We start from the raw sequence: 19192 nt of genomic DNA, 5'->3' as shown, positions 1-19192 counted from the left end.
TCTGCCTTTGTAACCAAACTGTCTCTTCTTCCGATGGATATGAGTTTCCTTGAAGACAGGCTCAACTCCTAAATTTTCTGCAATTTCTTTGGCAGCAGTGATAGCATCTTCAAATCTGTTGTCTCTGTAGGCCACAAAGAAATCAAGGCAGCTTCTCATCAAAGTAGTAGTGGTCGTGATGTCCATTGACTGAGTTTGTAATGCCTTGCTTACAACTTTTACTTGGAACAGGATATCAGGCCAAACCACAATTGAGACCAGAAGTTTGAAGTCAGTGATCTGGTTTGCCAGGCTTTGCATCTCGTGTCAGACTCTGGCCTCGGCTTTACTTGACTGTGCCAGTTCCATCAGTATGTCATAAACCTCAGTCACTTGGTACCTCACTGGCTTTACGTGGTCAATGCAGCTCTCCCAGTGAGAATCACTTAGCGGCTTCACAGTCAGATTTGTAACATGGCCGTGAGGATCTTGCACCTGATAATTGATGCTGAAAACAGGACGCACATCCTTTGTAGTACTCTGAAGAGAGATACTGAATGTAAAGAAAATGATGCTGCATCTGACACAACCAGGTTGCGGGAATGGTAGCCACAAGCACAAAGAAAGCTCTTGGATTCAGTGCAAGGATCCTTGCCTGGACACCATTGTTTCTTCCCATCATGTTTGCACCATTGTCGTAGCCTTGGACACAGCAGTCCTGAACTTTATTTTATTCTCATTCAGACTATTTATGAACAGTTCTGTTAGGCCTTTTCCAATAGAGTTGTCCACAGACCAGAAACAGGTAAAATGTTCCTTTACTTAAATATAGCCATCCTCGTCATCAACAAATGTAGGGAGTGTGGAATCCATTATTACGACATAGTACCTGGCTTTGCCGAGCTGCATCAATATGTTATCAAGCACCTTCCTTTCCATAAGGTCAGTCAATTTGTTTTGAATTGTTTTGCTGCAGTAATGATCCACAGCTTCTTTACGAACTACTCAGTGTAGGTGCTCATGAATGACATTGTGGTATATCCGAAGTTGCTCTACCAAACCAAGGAAATTACTGTTATGTTCAGTGAACAATGTATCCAACGAGCTGTGGAAAGCTAAATTATTCTCTGCAAGCATGGGCAGCTGGTATTGTAGGCAAGGGAAGACTGTGCCTCCCCAAACAGCCTACGGTGGCTCTGCCCCCAGGCCAGTGTGCCTCCTGAAGGGACTTGGGGGAGCTGGGCCACGCTGCTTGCCTGGTGCTCTGGGACTGGGCGCCTGAGCACTGGGACTGGAGGCCACCCAGGGCTGGGGGCACGGCAACTGCGCTGCCCGGCCACCTGACCCCCAGGGCTGGGGGTGTGGTGACCATGCTGCCCAGACACCCAGAGTCCTGGAGCTGGGGGCGCTGCTGGGGGCGCTGCCTGGCCACCCACAGCACTGGGGGTGGGGGTGCTGTGGCTGCGCTGCCCACGAGCCGAGGCTGTGGTGCAACGGGGCTGGGCCCTTGCCCCCCGGCTGTCTGGCACTGGAGTCAGGGGGCCACGGTGGGAGTGCTTTTGGCTCCTGTGGCAGAGAGGGGACAGAAGGGGAGGGGCAAGGCCTCGGGCACAAGAGGAGGAGCCGAGCGTTAGCCTCCCCGGGCAGCCAGGTCACCGGCCTCCCATGTTTGCAAGGAAGAGGGTAATTGAGATCAGACACTTGAGCATGTTCCTCCAATGCTGGGTTTCTACAGTAATAATGTGCTGGTTTTCTGTCTCTGTGCATTTATTTAGCTTGAGCTTAGACTCAACTTCCATCCATTTGGAGTAGGGCATAAAATGGCCAGGTGACTTTTCATGTTGCTTCAGAGCATCAGCTAAGTTATGCCAGTAATTGTACCCAGAAAGCACAAGCAACAATTTGGCATTCTTGTCAAATATTTTGCAACAAAAACAGAACACTTTAGCAGTTGATTTTGAGTAAACTAGCCAGCACCCCGAGTCCAGCACCCCCACACGTGGCACCCCAGGCAGTTGCCGCTAAATCCAGCCCTGCTCTTGGGATTCTCAAGACATGCACTTGGCTTTTATTTTTCACAAGGATTTCACTAACTAACGAACGAACTAAAGCAAGGACAATTTACTGGATTTCAGCATATTATAATCAGAACTAAGGACATTTTCTTAGCAGAGCCCTGTGTTACAAACCAGTGCTTGTTTAGACTGTTTACAGAGTCATCCTAATGGTGTCAATGTTCTGTTTGTTTATTGGCTTGGGCAAGGTGGGAGATATTTGCCTAAGTGAGACCTTTTATGAGATATATATGGGTAATAAAGCTTTTGACAAAAAATACATGACCACTTCAGAAATCTTGTAACAAAAGGAGTATAGAGTTAAGTTACATGCTGATTATACCAGATGCTCATTAAATTCCAAAATAACCAGTTCAGCTGGAAACAATCTTTAATTATAAATGTGATTACTAAGCAGGGTTTCCTTTAGTTGCTCCCTGATTTTTTACAATTATGTATATATTGGAATAAACTTTTCATAATTCATTGAATAAACATCAGTTTTGTCTGGTAGGAATGCACCAGTCATGAGCTCAGATTAAAATGATTAAATATTAGTAATTAAGAATTAAACAATTAGGTGAAGCATGTTGATTGGATTTTAGCTCCCGGAAGAGCAAAAATGCATGCTTAGTGCAACTGGTACATTGTGCTTCCTTTTACTTTTATCACAGAAGTAATTGGGGGAAAACCAGTAGTTTGCTTAATTAGCTGTTCATAATTCAAAAGTCACAGTTGTCATTTATTCTTGCCCTCAGAAGAAATTACAAAAGTTTGAGTCTTGGGTGTAATACTGAACAGACTGCCTAAAGTCCCTAGCGTACAGCTGTTTCATGATGGCTTTCGAGTGTATTGCCGATTTTGAACTGTTGAAAATGAAGATGCATTGTATGATTAACTGAGCAGCCTGAAGTTACTAACTAATCAAAGCAGTTTAATATTGCACCAAACCACTTAATGTTGTGATTTCTTGCCAGCAATAACTAAAATTGAAAAAAGAAACTATTTTCAAATTTTGTGGTTTCAAACAAAGCATTGTATTAAAATAATACCCCGGTACTGTACAGTAATACCACACTATAGTAGTATGGAATGAATGCTAATGAGTTAGAACTGTCAGATAATTGGGATTTAATATTTTTCACTCTAAATTATTTGTAGGCAAATCTAGCGTTGCAGGAAGCAAGGCTAGCAGTTGCCCAAATGGAATTAAATAATGCACAGAACCAGCTTGATGAGAAACAGAGGGAATTGGACCAAGTACAAGCCATGTATAATGCTGCCATGCAAGAGAAACAAACTTTACTGGATGATGCTGAGGCATGCAGACGGAAGATGAATAATGCCACAGCCCTAATTGAAGGCTTAGGTGGAGAAAAGGTATTGATGCAGCTGAGCAGAGATCCGAAAAAAATTAATTGCTTTGAGCACAACCCATAGCAACAATCAATAGTGCCAAATAAATTCACAGACAAAAAGTGACATCTAAATACTGTAGTGTGAATGTTATTGTGTTTTGCTTATATATATGTAAAATTCTTGGTTGATCTGTGTGTATATAACAAAGTTATAATAGCCTGTTGAGTTAATATTGCTCTTTTGTATGCACGTTTAGATCATGACTCTGCAATTCATGTTAGGCTAAAGGTTTGGTTCAAGCACTGGGTGCAATACTGGCAAAACTCCCTTTAACTTCAATAGGATCATGAAATAGGTCTTTAATTAAACATTTGAGTTAAATATTATGAAAAGAATTGTTCTTTTTTATATATACTCAAGAATAGTAGTTCAAAGTATTGACTACTACCCTGCAAATTTTTTTCAGTTGCAGGTCTGTGAGTTGACAAACATGTTAACCAATAGGGTATAATTTTGATTTGTCAATATCCCTTGAGCAAGACAGCATTGGGTCACAGACATTGTTATAGTTTTCACCCAGGAGAAAAATAAGACCTGGCAGCATTTCAGATCTTTAAAATACTTTGTTTTCAGTTCAGAATGCATATCTGAAGATAGACTATGAGGAACATTGCCTTTACAAAATTGTGTGCGCTTCCAGTAAATACTGAATGTATATTTTGAACCCAAAAATACATTAGGGTTGGAAATTTTGATCATGTCATGGAGTGACCATTGCCCCATGTGCTTTGAGCTTGAAGTTGCCTTTTTTTGTCAGGGTGAGGGAACTGCTTTGATAGCCCAGCTTCAGAGACTAATGGAACCTGAACCTTTCCAGCGGACTCTGAAGGAGGGTACTGTTCATCTCTGTTGATCATTTGGTAGCACCTTATAATAATTGTGTGGGTGAAATCCTGGCCTCAGTGAAGTCAATGAGACTTTTGCCATTGATTCCAGTGGGCCCAGGATTTCACCATGTGTCTTTCAGTTTGAGGGGTTGGCTCCTTGGTGCCTTCTTCCCTGGGTTCTCCACAAGTCACCCTGTTTATGGAGGACTTGTGACCGCTGAAGCAGAAACAGGACAGCTGGACCAGTGGTGGTGCAAGACTTGATCTAATTGATTCCGTCATCAAGTATATGCTGTGCAGGAACTATAAAGACATTTTTTGCCTCCACCATTGCATCCACAAAGTCTCAAAGTTTGAGGAGAAAAAGCTGTCGTATTTTTATTGTATTTTAAATATATATGAAAAGTGTTGAAAGCTTTGGCTACATATTTTAAGCCAATACATAAACTGAAAGAGCAAATCTGAACATGTGTCTGCAGTTCAGTATGGTGAGTTTTCATGGGCCTTGAGCTGTAAGATCTTTCAGGACCTGTGAGTCTGCTATACTTTCAGAGACCGACAGCACAATAAGGGGATACACAGAGCCTGGTCCTACAGTCTTCACTTGAACGAAACTGTCACTGGCTTTACTGAGAGTTTTGTTTAAGTAAAGATTGTAAAACCAGGCCAATAGTGCATACAAAACAAATGAGAATAGAAATTCATAACAGTAAGGGAATAATTAAAAAAATATTTAGGAAACTTCTTATGCTTTCAGAATAGAATGTTTTTAAGCCCAAAACACTCTTGGTTCAATTAGCAGTAAAAATATACTTGGAAGAAAAAATAGATGCTTTGATTTGAACTTCAGTTGAATTTTGTGCCTATTTAACAAAGTTCTTTACAACATTTTAAAATTTAGATTCGTTGGACAGAAAGCAGCAAAAATTTTCAAAATCAAATTATTCGATTAGTGGGAAATGTTCTTCTAGCCACTGGATTTCTCTCTTACTCTGGGCCATTCAATCAGGAGTATAGGAACCTGCTGCTCCGGCTGTGGAAGACAGAAATGGACCAAAATAGAATTCCATATAGTGACGTAAGTATTCCTGCATTCTAGAAAAAGATACATTATTGTGCCCCACAGAGAAATACTGTTCAGAACATTTAATCCTTAACAGAGAAATAAGTTGAAAAGATTTACAGACTGTCAAGTTCCATCTTCTTCTTTTTAAAAAATAAAAATAAAAAAATTGGCAAATATGCTAATATAAAAAAATCTCATTAAAAAATCCTCTCTTTTTACTTCAGTACATCCTAAATCCTGCACTTACTGAATCACATGGTGGAGTTAGCAAATTCAACCAGGTTACTGTAATCTGAGAACCCCTTATGTTAATATTTCTGTAAATCACTTTAGCTATATACGGTATTTAGTGACAGTAAGATAATATAAAAAAGAGCCTGCTCCTGCTCCCATTGAAGTCATTGCCAGCAATTTTAGGCACCAGATTCCTGTCAGCATGTATAGGGTGACTGTGTCCCTAAAAACCAAAATATCCTTGTTTTCAAGGTGTGTCCACGTGAGTTTCACTAAAAGTAATGAGTACGTGTGTGCTTCAAGGACTTCCCCCTAAAAGGATTATCACACTCTTGCCAGAACTTTCCAGGGACTCCCCCACCTCTCTGTACTTGTCCTTTAACCCGCACTCCTCCTGTCGGAGAGGGAAGAGGCTTGTTTGGCTGAGGAGAGCAGAGGTTCCCTTCTCTCACTCTCCCAAGCACCTCTTCCTGTTGCCACCAAGACCATCCCCTTTCTGTTGTTACCCATTATCCCTCCCACCAACATTAAACATCTGGTCAACCTAGAATCACTTATTTTGTTGTTATGATTCTGAAGTATAAAGCCATGAATATCAAGGATGGATTCGGATGAAAGCTCCTTTTATTTGTTTCATATTTCTCCCAGATTGTGTAATGAATACTTTAACCCACTGTTCTTACAATTAAGTTGTCAAAGCAATTGACTCCTCACTCGCATAATAAGGTTTACTAGGATTTAGGATTACTTAAGTATAACATTAGGATAATTGAGATTTGCTAGAAAATGCATGTAAAATGGAACTAAACAGCTTTTCCGTTTCTCAGGCTTCATGCTTCATTTTTAATCTCAGTGTAGTTTGTTTGATTTTAAGTTTTAAAGTGACATGAAAATGTTCTTAAAACCAACTATAGTACAGAACGCTGTAGCTTTAGAATAGGGAAATGTTATTTCTATACTCACATACATTAGAAATTAGAAAGTAAGTACAGCCATGTCCTAATCCTGTCCCTCAGCCTTGTCTACACCATGTTGCACCATTTTAACTAACCGTGTGATGTTAAGCTGATTTACTTAAACCAGTGGTTTTCAAATGGTGGGTTGCGACCCAGTACTGGGTCACGGAATGTAAGGCACTGGGTCACAGTGGTTCTGGTCAGCACCGTTGACCGGGCCGTTAAAAGTCCTATGGGCGGTGCCAGGGTCGGCTTTAGGAAGTGTGGGGCCCAATTTGAACAGTTTTGACGGGCCCCGGCAGGGATGACTATTAAATATATGTATATATATATAAAAACACATGGGGCTTGTACTCACCAGGCGGTGCTCCGAGTCTTTGGTGGCACTTTGGCGGTGGGTCCTTCACTCACTCCAGGTCTTTGGCGGCACTGAAGGACCCGCTGCCGAAGTGCCAAAGACCCAGAGCAAGCGAAGGACCCGCCGCCAAAGTGCCGCTGAAGACCCGGACTGCCGCCAGGTGAGTAAAAATTAAAAAGGCGCCTCTAGCCAGGGAAGAGATTCTCACTGGGCGCGGGGCCCTCTGAGGTGCAGGGCCCAATTCAGGGGAATTTGTGGAATTGGCCTAAAGCCGGCCCTGGGCGGTGCTGCCCAGCTAAGCCAGGCTAGTTCCTACCTGTTCTGACACCGCGCTGCACCCCGGAAGTGGCCAGCAGAAGGTCTGGCTCTTAGGCGGGGGGGACATGGGGCTCTGCGCGCTGCCCCTGCCATGTGCGTGTGGGGGGGAGAGGCCGTGGTGCCTTCGGGTGAGAGCCACGCAGAGCTGCTTGCGTGCCTCCGCCTTGGAGCTGGACCTGCTGCTGGCTGCTTCCAGGGCGCAGTGGGAAGCCTGCACCCCAAGCCCGTGCCCCAACCCCCTGCCCCAGACCTGAGCCCCCCAAACCCAGAGCCCCCTCCTGCACCCCAAACCCCTCATCGCAGCCCCATCCCTGAACCTGCACCCCCAGCCCAGAGCCCTGACCTGCCCCGCACCCCAACCCCCTACCCCAGCCTTGACCCCCCTCAAACCCAGAGCCCCCTCCTGCACCCCAAACCCCTCATCCCTGGCCCCAGCCCAGAGCCTGCACCCCCAGCCCAGAGCCCTGACCCCTTCCTGCACCCCAACCCCCTGCCCCAGCCTAGAGCCCCCTCCCACACTCTGAACCCCTCTTTCCTGGCCCAACCCCACAGTTCTCACCCCTGCACGCCAACCCTCTGCCCCAGCCCTGAGCCCCTCCCACAGCCCAAACCCCTCATCCCCAGCTCAGTTGGGTCACGGGCATCAACAGTTTTCTACAACTGGTTCTCCAGAAAAAGTTTGAAAACCACTGACTTAAACCAATGCTATTTCCTGTGCATGGACACACACCAGTTTGTCTTGTCTCTGTTTACAGGATTAAACCAACATAGATTATCTACACACAAAATTGCATTGGTTGAACATCACACCTTTTGCTAAATCGATGCAACTGTGTGTTTAGACAAGTGCCTCTCCTGCAGACACAGGGGGAACAGAGCCACTGTGGCTCCAGAGTTTAGGGCAGGCTGGGCAGCAGGAATCCATGAGTCCATACAGGGGTCTGCATCCCAAAGAACCCAGCTCCTGAAACTCTTGGTGTGGCCATTTGTAGTGGGTCTTGTGGATGTGTAGATCAGGCAAGGGCTGACAGATCAGCTGTTATGTGGATCTTCCCCTCTTCTCCCCTGCTACCTGCATGTGGACACACTAGACCTATGGTACCTGCTCCAGTCCTTAGGTTGTGCTAAAAACCTGGGAGCAGCTTCGCTCCTATTCCATGGCCTGGAAGAAAGATTCCTCCCCACCCCTCCACCCCTGTCGCATCCTGCCCACACTCTAGCCATGCCTATCCCAGAGAGGACTTTCTCCAAACACTCATTGTCGAAAGGTTCTTGTAGCCATATTTGCCTTTAGAACATTCCCCAAGCTTCTTACTCTCCAGGAGTGGGAACCTTGGAATACAGTGTCCTTAGAGAAGGAGAAATTAGTGACCTGTAATTCTGTTTCTCTAGAGTTATTCTGACTACATTTTTACTCAGCCACCTTCCCTCGGAATTTTGGGAATTATCTTTCTTAAATTGTTTCTGTACTGATCACTTATTTTGTTTTTTCACATTAGACAGGCGGGACATAGACTGTCACAATTAGTATGAGGTTTCAAGACATACTTGACTATTCTGCTTAGCTAGCTGTCCTTCAAAGACAGACAAAAATTTCAATGAGTGTGTGTGCAATAGTCTTAAAATAAATTTTCAGTGAATTAAGTGCTCATGATAGGCAGCAGATGGAGAGCCCTGGACTTTCCCAACCAGAAAGAATACTGCTTTATAGTTAAAGCACAGGGCTCAGCATCAGGAGATCTCACTTCTCTGCCTTGCTCTGCCACAGACAAACTGTGTGAGGGTGCCCAAGTCACCTAGGCACCCATTTTTAAATTGGGATGTGTAAACTTATACAGCTGACCCCATAGTTAGGCATCTAAATAAGTGGTCTGAGTTTCAAATTGCTGAGCACTCCAAACTTCCTACTGAAGTCTAAGAGCTGCAGATGCTTGTAACCTCTAAATGTCAGGTCATCTAAAAGTCTAAATATGGATTTAGGTGTGTAATCTTAGGTATCCACCTTTGCAAATGTAACTATTAACTAGGGCTGTTGATTAATCCCGGTTAAATCATGTGATTAACTCAAAAAAATAACTGTGATTAAAAAAATTAATCGCAATTAATTGCACTGTCAATAGAATACCAATTGAAATTTATTAAATATTTTTGGATGTTTTTCTACATTTTCAAATATATTGATTTCTGTTACAACACAGAATACAAAGTGTAGAGTGCTCACTTTATATTATTTTTTATTACAAATATTTGCACTGTAAAAATGATAAAAGAAATAGTATTTTTCAATTCAACTCATAAGTGCTGTAGTGCAATCTTTTTATCGTGAAAGTAACTTACAAACATAGATTCTTTTTTTTGTTACACTCAAAAACAAAACAATATAAAACTTTAGATCCTACAAGTCTACTCAGCCCTACTTCTTGTTCAGCCAATTGCTAAGACAAACAAGTTCATTTACATTTGTGGGAGATACTGCTGAGTGCTTCTTATTTACAATGTCACCTGACAGTGAGAACAGGTGTTCACATGGCATTTTTGTAGCTGGCGTTGCAAGGTATTTATGTGCCAGATATGCTAAACATTCATATGCCCCTTCATGCTTCAGCCACCATTCCAGAGAACATGCTGATGATGTTCATTAAAAAAAATGCGTTATTAAATTTATGACTGAACTCCTTGAGGGAGAATTGTACCTTTCCTGTTCTCTTTTACTCGCATTCTGCCATATATTCATATTATAGCAGTCTCAGATGATGACCCAGCACATGTTCGTTTTAAGAACACTTTCACAGCAGATTTGACAAAACGCAAAGTAGGTACCAATGTGAGATTTCTAAGGATAGATACAGCCCTTGACCCAAGGTTTAAGAATCTGAAGTGCCTTCCAAAATCTGAGAGAGACAAGGTGTAGAGAATGCTTTCAGATGTCTTAAAAGAGCAACACTCTGATGCGGAAACTACAGAACCCGAACCACCAAAAAAGAAAATCAACCTTCTGCTGGTGGCATTTGACTCAGATGATGAAAATGAACATTCGTCAGTCCGCTCTGCTTTCGATCGTTATCGAGCAGAACCCGTCATCAGCATGGATGCATGTATTCTGGAATGGTGGTTGAAGCATGAAGGGACATATGAATCTTTAGTGCATCTGGCATGTAAATATCTTGTGATGCCAGCTACAATAGTGCTATGTGGATGCCTGTTCTCACTTTCAGGTGACATTGTAAACAAGACATGGGCAGCATTATCTCCTGCAAATTGTAACCAAGCTTGTTTGTTTGAGTGATTGGCTGAAGTAGGACTGAGTGGATTTGTAGGTTCTAAAGTTTTACATTGTTTTATTTTTGAATGCAGTTATTTTTTGTACATAATTCTACATTTTTAAGTTTAAATTTCATAATAAAGAGATTGCACTACTGTACCTGTATTAAGTGAATTGAAATACATTATTTCTTTTGTTTTTTACAGTGCAAATATTTGTAATAAAAAAATATAAAGTGAGCACTGTACTCCTTGTATTCTGTGTTGTAATTAAAATAAATATATTTGAAAATGTAGAAACTATCCAAAAACATTCAAGTAAATGTTATTCTAGTATTGTTTAACAGTGCAATTAATTGCGATTAATTTTTTTAATCACTAGACAGCCCCCTATTAACTTCTTTGTGCCTCACTTTTTCCCAGCTTGAAGTGAAATTATTGAAGTTTTGACATGGTCAGACTGAAGGTGTCAAAGGAGTGCAAATAGAACTAGCCATTATGTCTTGCAGCCACCGGTGTTGCCATCTTTCATGATTTTATCACAAGTCTTGCAATTTTTGGTGTTTTTCTTAAAGCTCCATCCTCTAGAGTCATCTGCTTTTGTAAGAATCTCAGATTACATTTAAGAAAGAAAGATGTTTCTAGCCCTAGTAGTTGCGGAGAAAGCTTGAAAATGTGAATGCTAAAAGCCCCCAAAAACAGAAGGCAAATAAAAGAACTCAAACTATATTATTTTTAAAATCTCTTGATTTTTGGAGGCCTGACTCATGATTTCTGAACTTTTGGGGTTGGCAATAGCAAGCCTGGCTCTGACCACATCTAAATTGGGGAGACTTAGGCCATCGAAGCCAATCAGACTACTTACAGTACATAAAGTTAAGCATCTGAGTAAATCTTTGCAGAATCAGGCCTTAAAAGAGAATGAAAGCTGGGGAAAGCCTTTGACATTTTAACAGTAAGTTTCTAATCCTTTTCTTTGAAAATGTAAATTAATTGCTATTATTTGGAGTTTGTGGGATATTTACTTCCCCCCTTTCGGATCCATTGGAGGGCATGATATGAATTTACAGCTGGAATGGGCAGTGCTTCGCAGAATAAAACTGAAGACAAAGGCTGCCTGCAGCAGATGTGGCTATAGAGTGGCTGCTTGTAGCTGAGCTGGCAAAAAGGAGGGTAGCTCACTAGCAGTGCGTGAGCTTGTGGACTGAGAACAGAACTGGAAGCAGAGTGCTCCCGCAGTTTAATCCTAGCTCTGACACTGACTTCTTCTGTGGGACCAGTCTGGTCACTTAGCCCTTTTGTCTTGGGGTGCATCTGCTTTTCAAAATAAAAAACAAAAACATGGCAGCGAGTCTCAGAGTTCTGGTCAGTTCTTGCGGGGCTCATGCTATGGGGCTAAAAATAGCAGTGTAGGCATTTCCATTCAAGCTGGAGCCCAAGCTCTAAAACCCAGCGAGGTGAAGTATGTTTGCTTTTTCAGAAACTTTAGCTTCCAACTAAGCATTTTTAATAGCATGCGAACAGATTATAATTTAATATTTTATATTAGGATCTTAACCTCATCAGTATGCTTGTTGACAATGCTACAATTGGAGAATGGAGCCTCCAGGGTCTTCCAAATGATGACCTTTCAATTCAGAATGGCATCATTGTCACAAAGGCATCTCGATATCCTTTGCTGATTGACCCACAAGGTCAAGGAAAGATCTGGATTAAGAATAAGGAAAAGAATAACGAACTCCAGGTACATTCTTTGTTTAAAGCATTTTTCATCTTTGTGTCATGTTAGATCATTGCTAATAGTATAATAACCAGTACAAGTTAATTATACACTTCCATATTTTGGCTGTGCACTATGGTAACTGGAATCAAGTCTTTCATTTTATATTCTGTCTGTGGTGAAAAGATGTAAAAAAATGCTGTAAAGATTACATATATATTATGCCTTTATGTAAAAGGATGATATCTATGTGATAACTTGTATTTATCCTACAGATTTGACCACCTCACCCACACTCTAGTCATCAGTCGATCCTCTTTAGGATTTGGGACTTACTGTCACATTCCAGACCTCTGAGATCTTCAAATAGATGTTTTGTTCAGTCCACTTTCCACATTAATGTTCCCTTTCTGTTGCACACCTTCTCTCCTCATTCATTTTTAATGGGTTAATGCCCCTTCAGCCGCGGTCCAGTGGTGTTGCTGGTGGCTCCAAGTCTAAGCTCTGCCCTTCAACTCAGGCCACCAGATTTTCTGCCTCCAGAAGTATGACAAATTGGCCTTTCACTTTCTCCCAACTATTTTGTTTTATCATCTTTGTTTTTATTCATTTTAGTACAGTTGCAAGTTATAAACTTCCTTCTCCTCCTCCTCCTCCCCTGTATCAGGCAAATAGCAGTGTGGTGGTTTCAACCGCTTGGATGTGCCACTGAGCTGTCCTGCAAACAACTGGCTTAAACGTAAGCAGTGCTCCCTACACAAGGCAGCACTTACAGGCTCTCTAGAGAGGGAATTATGTCCTGCCACTTCCCAGGGCATGGGGCATGGGGCTTAGAGCCAGAGTGGCATGTCAGGTCCCTGCCCTGCCCTGTGGAGTCATGGCTTCAAAGCAGAAAAGCCCACTCAGGCTTTCAGGGAAAAAGCCTAAGGACAAGGAGGAAGCTATCTGGCCAGCTCAGCAGGTTAGTCCCACAACAGAGCTGGGCTGGGTCCTGAAAGGGGCCCTCTGCTGCTCCTTGGGGAAAGTAGCAGGCCTCTTACCTAGCTCCCCTTTCCAGGGAGGTAAGTGAGAAATCCCTTCCCATGATCAGAATGATCCTGACTGACTGAGGAAAGCCATGAGTGGTACTAGGTTGCAAATATAATATTTAGCTGGGTGTTAGCTAGCCTGGGGGAGCAGGCCTTTCGGACTCCCCAAGTCAGTTAACAAAATTCTTCAACAACCAGTACCCTTCCTCTGTTGTATGGTCTGCAGTATTAATTTAGATAGAATATATGGGCTAGAAGTGTTAACATACCCACTCACTGTCCAACATTAAACAGTGTTAAATGAGGTCCGGGGTTTGATATATGAAGACCTCAGCCTGCTTAATACCATGGCAAACACACCATTAAAAATCCTTTTAACCTTTTATTAAAGATAAAGAAAAGAAGGAAAAACAGTTAAAGCATTTGAAATGTAAAGTACTCAATAAGGCTTTCATGTTAACAACATCGTTTGTTCTTTTTCCCTTTAGCTGGAGAGAGCTTTTAAAAGGGAAAAAAAAAACCTTGTTTGACAGACTCTTAGATGGTAACAAAGATGGTAATAATTGTCCTTTTGGGGAAAAGAAAAGTTAGCTGAGATTGGCTGTAGCTGTTGTTGCTGCCGCTGTTAAAATCCAATCCCATTTCATCCCAGGCATGTTTGGGACTCAGCTGGAGCCAGTAGAGATGGCAGTGTCGTTTGGGTGCCTCTCTCTGGCCCAGTCTGGTCAGAACATGTCTCAGGATTAGGATAAGGCAAGTCCAGGGTCTCAGTAGACAGTGCGGGTGGCAGCCATGATGGTGACACTCACTCCAGTAGCTATTTTTCTTTAAATCTTTCTTTAAGGATGCTGTCATGGGTCTGGTACACCCTGTCACTCTTTGGGGTCAGGCTAGGGTGTTGTAGCCCCATGGCTGAGTCCAAATGGCTACCCTTAGCCCCAGGGCAGTATGACCTAAGGGCCAGTGTCAGTGAGGCTGCCCTCTTAAGCGGGGCAGTGTGCCCTAGAGACCAGAGTCAATATGGCTGCCCACTTATCAGGGCCTTGTGGCCTAGCAGCCAGGGGGGAAAGTGGGCTGCCACCCAGGGCTGGCAGCCAGGGTAGGGACCGGGCTCTCCATAGTCCACTGGGTCCCAACCCAGGGCCCTGTCAGCATCAAATGGATTCGCCACTAGGTCAGTGGGGATCCATCTGAAACACACTGGCTTTGTCCTGTTCCACAACTGGATCAGTGTCTAGCTCCCCTGGGTTACTTCCTACCCTCTTTTCCAATGTTGCTGTCCACAGATCTCCAGGGCATCTGGGGTCATCAGCTTGTGAAGCTCCCAACAACTCCGTCTTCTCTTGGGCTTCCATAGGCAGCCGAGTTTCTGCCTAGCTCTCGATGCACTTTGCCTCCGCGATCTGGAGCTCCAGCAACTGCTGGGAGGGAGCCTGTAATGTGCATCCTCTTTCTTCGGTGGTCAGCCCTGACTGAGCTGGGCCGCTCTCTTTTATACTGAGGCTCCAATTGGAGCATGCCCAGCAGTGGTGAGGAGGCATGGCATCCTCCACTCACAATATGGGGTTAACCCCTTCTTGTCCAGTGCAGGGCTGGTACACCCCATCACAGAACCCAAAAGGAAGTGGTGGGTGGAACAGACCATCCCCTCATTATTTTGTCCACCAATTAGGCCTAGTTTTTGACACACCAATTTTGGCTCACTGATTTCTGTTTCCACTTTTCATATTTACCAAGCATGATCTTACCACATTCTGTGAGTTATATCAGGAGGCCTTTTTGTTTGGACTAATTTAGTCTTTCTGCCTCCTTTTTGTATCTTTTCCCATCAGCATTATAGGTTATTGTGACATCTTATGAACATTCACATTCTTTTTACAACTGAGCTCACAGTTAGGCCCAGTTTGTGAGCCCAGTTATCACAACAGGTCCCAAGGCCAGTATAAATAGTGTACTACCTCCCCACAGTAAACAACAGGAGAAGTAGTACCACATTTGGATCACAAAAGAACCCAAAGAAATCCATCCCTACAGCACTTTTTCAGGACACAATGTCAGTCAGGGTCTTGCAAGGAACTCTTAATATTAATAAAGTATCTTACCTTTCAAGCATTATTAGGTACGTGTTCCAGTTGATGCCTCCTTTGCGGGCCTTGTTAAGATCTAATGAGAACATCTGTTTAAACCAAATGTTAAACTAAAATATTTATATAAATCAAAGACATTTCATAAATGTTGGAAGCCTAAGGTGGGTGCAGCAGTAGCTGCACCAGTGAAAGACATAGTCACCACTTCCAAAGGGGACTTCCTCCAAAAGATGTCATAGAGCATAATGGTGATGAGACACTTCACAGCAATTTCAAAGCCTCAGCTATAGCCTTTCAAACCAAAGGTTTTTCATATATGTAGTAAGGAAAGCCTACTCTGTGGCAAACAAGTGGCTCATTGTCTAAAAGTATGATCCTTGCTTGGAGTGAGACGTCTTGGGTTCTGTCCTGGTCAAACCCTGGTTGTGATCTGCAATGAGCAAAGGTTTCCAACTTGGTGGCTACAAGGAAGCTATGTCGCACCCATGAATAGCCACCACTCATCCTAAACAGATATTGTGCATACAGACTTCCAGATGAGGAAATATTGGGGGAAACATTAGAAAAATTACTAGCTGAGATTGCAGAGAGGCCTTGGCTCTCATTGTTAAAGCCAGCATAACAATCCACTGGTTGCTACCAACACCAAGGACATCGATGGAGGGACTGTTTCTCTGGAAGAGAGAAAAATCTGGAGCGGAAGTTTCCAAAAACACCTAGATAATTTTTCCTCCAAATTTGTCATGCTGAGGATTTTGTCAAAGAGCTCACAATTCCTTCTGCTCCAGCCTCTTCACCAAGACTCTTAAGTGGCTGCTTGTAGTCACCGTAGGCGCCAACTTTTCCCCATGCCGGTGGGTGCTCGACCCCTCGCCCGACCCCACCCCTTCCCTGCCCCCATTTCAACCCCTTCCCCAAAGTCCCCACCCCAACTCTGCCCCTCCCTGCCCCTATTGGACCCTTTCCCCAAATCTCCGCCCCAGCCCCGCCTCTTCTCTGCCTCCTCCCCTGAGTGCGCGTGTTCCTGCTCCTTCCCCCTCCCTCCCAGCACTTACTGCGCAAAACAGCTGTTTTGCGGTGGCAAGCATTGGGAGCGAGCGGGGAAAAAGCGGGCACATGGCGCGTTCAGGGGAGGAGGCGGAGGGGGAGCGGAGGCGGAGGGGAGCTGCTGGTGGGTGCAGAGCACCCACCAATTTTTCCCCATGGGTGCTTCAGCCCCGGAACACCCATGGAGTTGGCACCTATGGTAGTCACAGTGTCACAGGGTCCACACAGGTTTCCTCCTTCTCGCCCTGTGCCCTGTGCTTAGGCTGGTAAAATAAGAGTTCTCACACCTTCTTCCGGTGTTTCACCCTTGTGCTTTATTTTACAGTGCCACCGTATAGTCCCCTTTATCCCCCAACAGTAGTCCCCTTTCTAACCCATTCCAGTGTCACTTGGCCCTTGAGGCTCCCTTCCTGTGGTGAGGAGACAGTGCTGTAGCCTCCTGTCCCCTCCCAGGCTAGCCTCCTAACTGAGTTTTGTTCAGGGCTTTTATAGCCCTCCCAGCCTTCAGCTCAGCTGTCGCTGCTTAGCTTTGTCTATTGCAGTGAGCCAGCCCTCATTAAGGCCCGTAGCTGGGCTCCCTGCTGGCTGCTTTGAGTCTCTGCCCCTGGCCTCTCTGCCCGAAAGCAGGGCTTAGCCAGCATTTTAGCAGGGCATTCAAGGCGTTTTACCCCTGCCCTGCCACACACAGCAAAGCACAGTTTGCATGTTACACACTAAAACCCATGCACAGACAACATGCTAATCAGTACCCTGTCCAGAGAAACACACCGCTTCTAAATGAACAGCTGCTGGAAAGGATTCATAGCCACCAGTTCTTCAAAATCAGGAGGAGCTTTTGATCCCAGTGCAGAGAATTGCTCTCCCAAGGATCAGAACAGACATGGCTTTGGCTGTAATTTTACCATAATGGTAAAGATTTGCAAAATTCCAAAACTTGATTGCGTCAGTCATCTCCTGAGAGGTCATCAGTAGTTAGTTATCAGAGAGGTAGTCATGTTAGTCTGTATCAGCAAAAACAACGAGTCCTTGTTACTTTTTGTAGTGACCCAGCTACTCCCAGTCTTTATTCAGGCCTAATTTGATGGTGTCAAGTTTGCAAATTAATTCCAGCGCTGCAGTTTCTCACTGGAGTCTGTTTTTGAAGTTTTTTTGTTGAACAATGGCCACCTTTAAGTCTGTCATTGAGTGTCCAGGGTGATTGAAGAGCTCTCCTACTGGTTTTTGAATGTTACAATTCTTGATGTCAGATTTGTGTCCATTTATTCTTTTGCGTAGAGACTGTCTGGTTTGGCCAATGTACATGACAGAGGGGCATTGCTGGCACATGATGGCATATATCACATTGGTAGATGTGCAGGTGAACGAGCTCCTGATAGTGTGGCTGATGTGGTTAGGTCTATGATGATGTCCCTTGAATATATCTTATATATCTATATATCAGAGTTGGCAATGGGGTTTGTTGCAGGGATTGATTCCTGGGTTAGTGTTTCTGTTGTGTGGTGTGTAATTGCTAGTGAATATTTGCTTCAGGTTGCGGGGCTGTCTGTAAGCGAGGACTGGCCTGTCTCCCAGGATCTGTGAGAGTGATGGATCATCCTCCAGGATATGTTGTAGATCTTTGATGATGTGCTGGAGAGGTTTTAGTTGGGGGCTGTAGGGGATGGCTAGTGGCGTTCTATTACTTTCTTTGTTGGGCCTGTCCTGTAGTAGTGTAATTTGACACCATCAAATTAGGCCTGACTAAAGACTGGAAGTGGCTGGGTTACTACAAAAAGTAATTTTCCCTCTGTTGATACTCACACCTTCTTGTCAACTGTTGGGAATGGGCCACATCCACCCTGATTGAATTGGCCTCATTAGCACTGATCCCCCACTTGGTAAGGCAACTCCTATCTTTTCATGTGCTGTATATTTATACCTGCCTACTGTATTTTTCACTCCATGCATCTGATGAAGTGGGTTATAGCCCATGAAATTTTATGCCCAAATAAATGTGTTAGTCTCTAAGGTGCCACAAGAACTCCTCGTAGTAGTGAGTTAGTTGTTTCCAACGGTTAGGATTGCTAGTGCCATGCATCAGCTCATCCCTCATGGGTTTCTCAAAGCACAGCTGCTGAAATTCCTTCTGAAACATAAAACCATGTGCTTGATGCAATGCAAAATTAAGCGTTATTCTCAGATAACATCCAATGCCCCTTTGTGGGAGGTAAGCATAAACAACATGCTGAAAGCCAACACAACATTCATGCTAGACCCTTGCATACTCACTATGGAAGCAAGCATAGTTGGAAGACAAATTTCCAAAATCTCATTGTATGTGTCCTTTTAGTTCATTTCGACACTTCTATCAGGGTGTGTCTTTAAATAAATTATTTTAAAAAGCAAAAACCACAAACATGGCCATATGGGATGGGACCACTGAGTACCGTATCCTTTCTATGAACGTGACCAGTACCAGCTGCCTAAGTGGAAGGTGCAAAGTACTGTATGGCAGGCACTTATAGTATTTGCAGAGGAAGTTTCCTCCTGCTTCCTGTTAAGAGATGGCTTATTTTTGAGGCATGAATGTTTATATCCATTCTGAAAACTAGGGAATACCAGAGACCAAAGCTTCCCCATGGCAATGGAAGTAGTGTCCTGGGAAGAGAAGAATCTGCTGCCTTTCCAGAGAGTTCACATAAAGGATACAGAAGAGATGAAAATGAAGAGTTGAAATCCTCCTCCTCGTCTTTCACTGGCCTAGAAGGTACTTTGGGCTTGCTAAATAGCCAAGGACTCCACATTGTACCTTGAGAAAAGACCAGACATCTTGAAGCTGGGATTCCTTCATGTAGACTG

General features: G+C 43.7%; 1 protein-coding gene across 1 annotated transcript in view; it reads left to right on the top strand.

Annotated features, from left to right (window-relative positions):
* LOC123364581 (dynein axonemal heavy chain 5-like) overlaps window positions 1-19192 on the top strand; it is a 317201-nt gene that overhangs the window by 210490 nt on the left and 87519 nt on the right. The window contains exons 63-65 of the mRNA XM_045006814.1: window positions 3195-3413; window positions 5181-5357; window positions 12022-12216. Of these exons, the coding sequence (XP_044862749.1) occupies window positions 3195-3413; window positions 5181-5357; window positions 12022-12216 (591 nt within the window). The remainder of the gene's footprint in view (window positions 1-3194; window positions 3414-5180; window positions 5358-12021; window positions 12217-19192) is intronic.

The sequence above is a fragment of the Mauremys mutica genome, chromosome 2 (genome assembly GCF_020497125.1).
Source record: "Mauremys mutica isolate MM-2020 ecotype Southern chromosome 2, ASM2049712v1, whole genome shotgun sequence".
Classification (NCBI taxonomy): domain Eukaryota; kingdom Metazoa; phylum Chordata; order Testudines; family Geoemydidae; genus Mauremys; species Mauremys mutica.
Note: the sequence above shows the minus strand (reverse complement) of the source record. Positions and strands in the feature narration are given on the sequence as shown.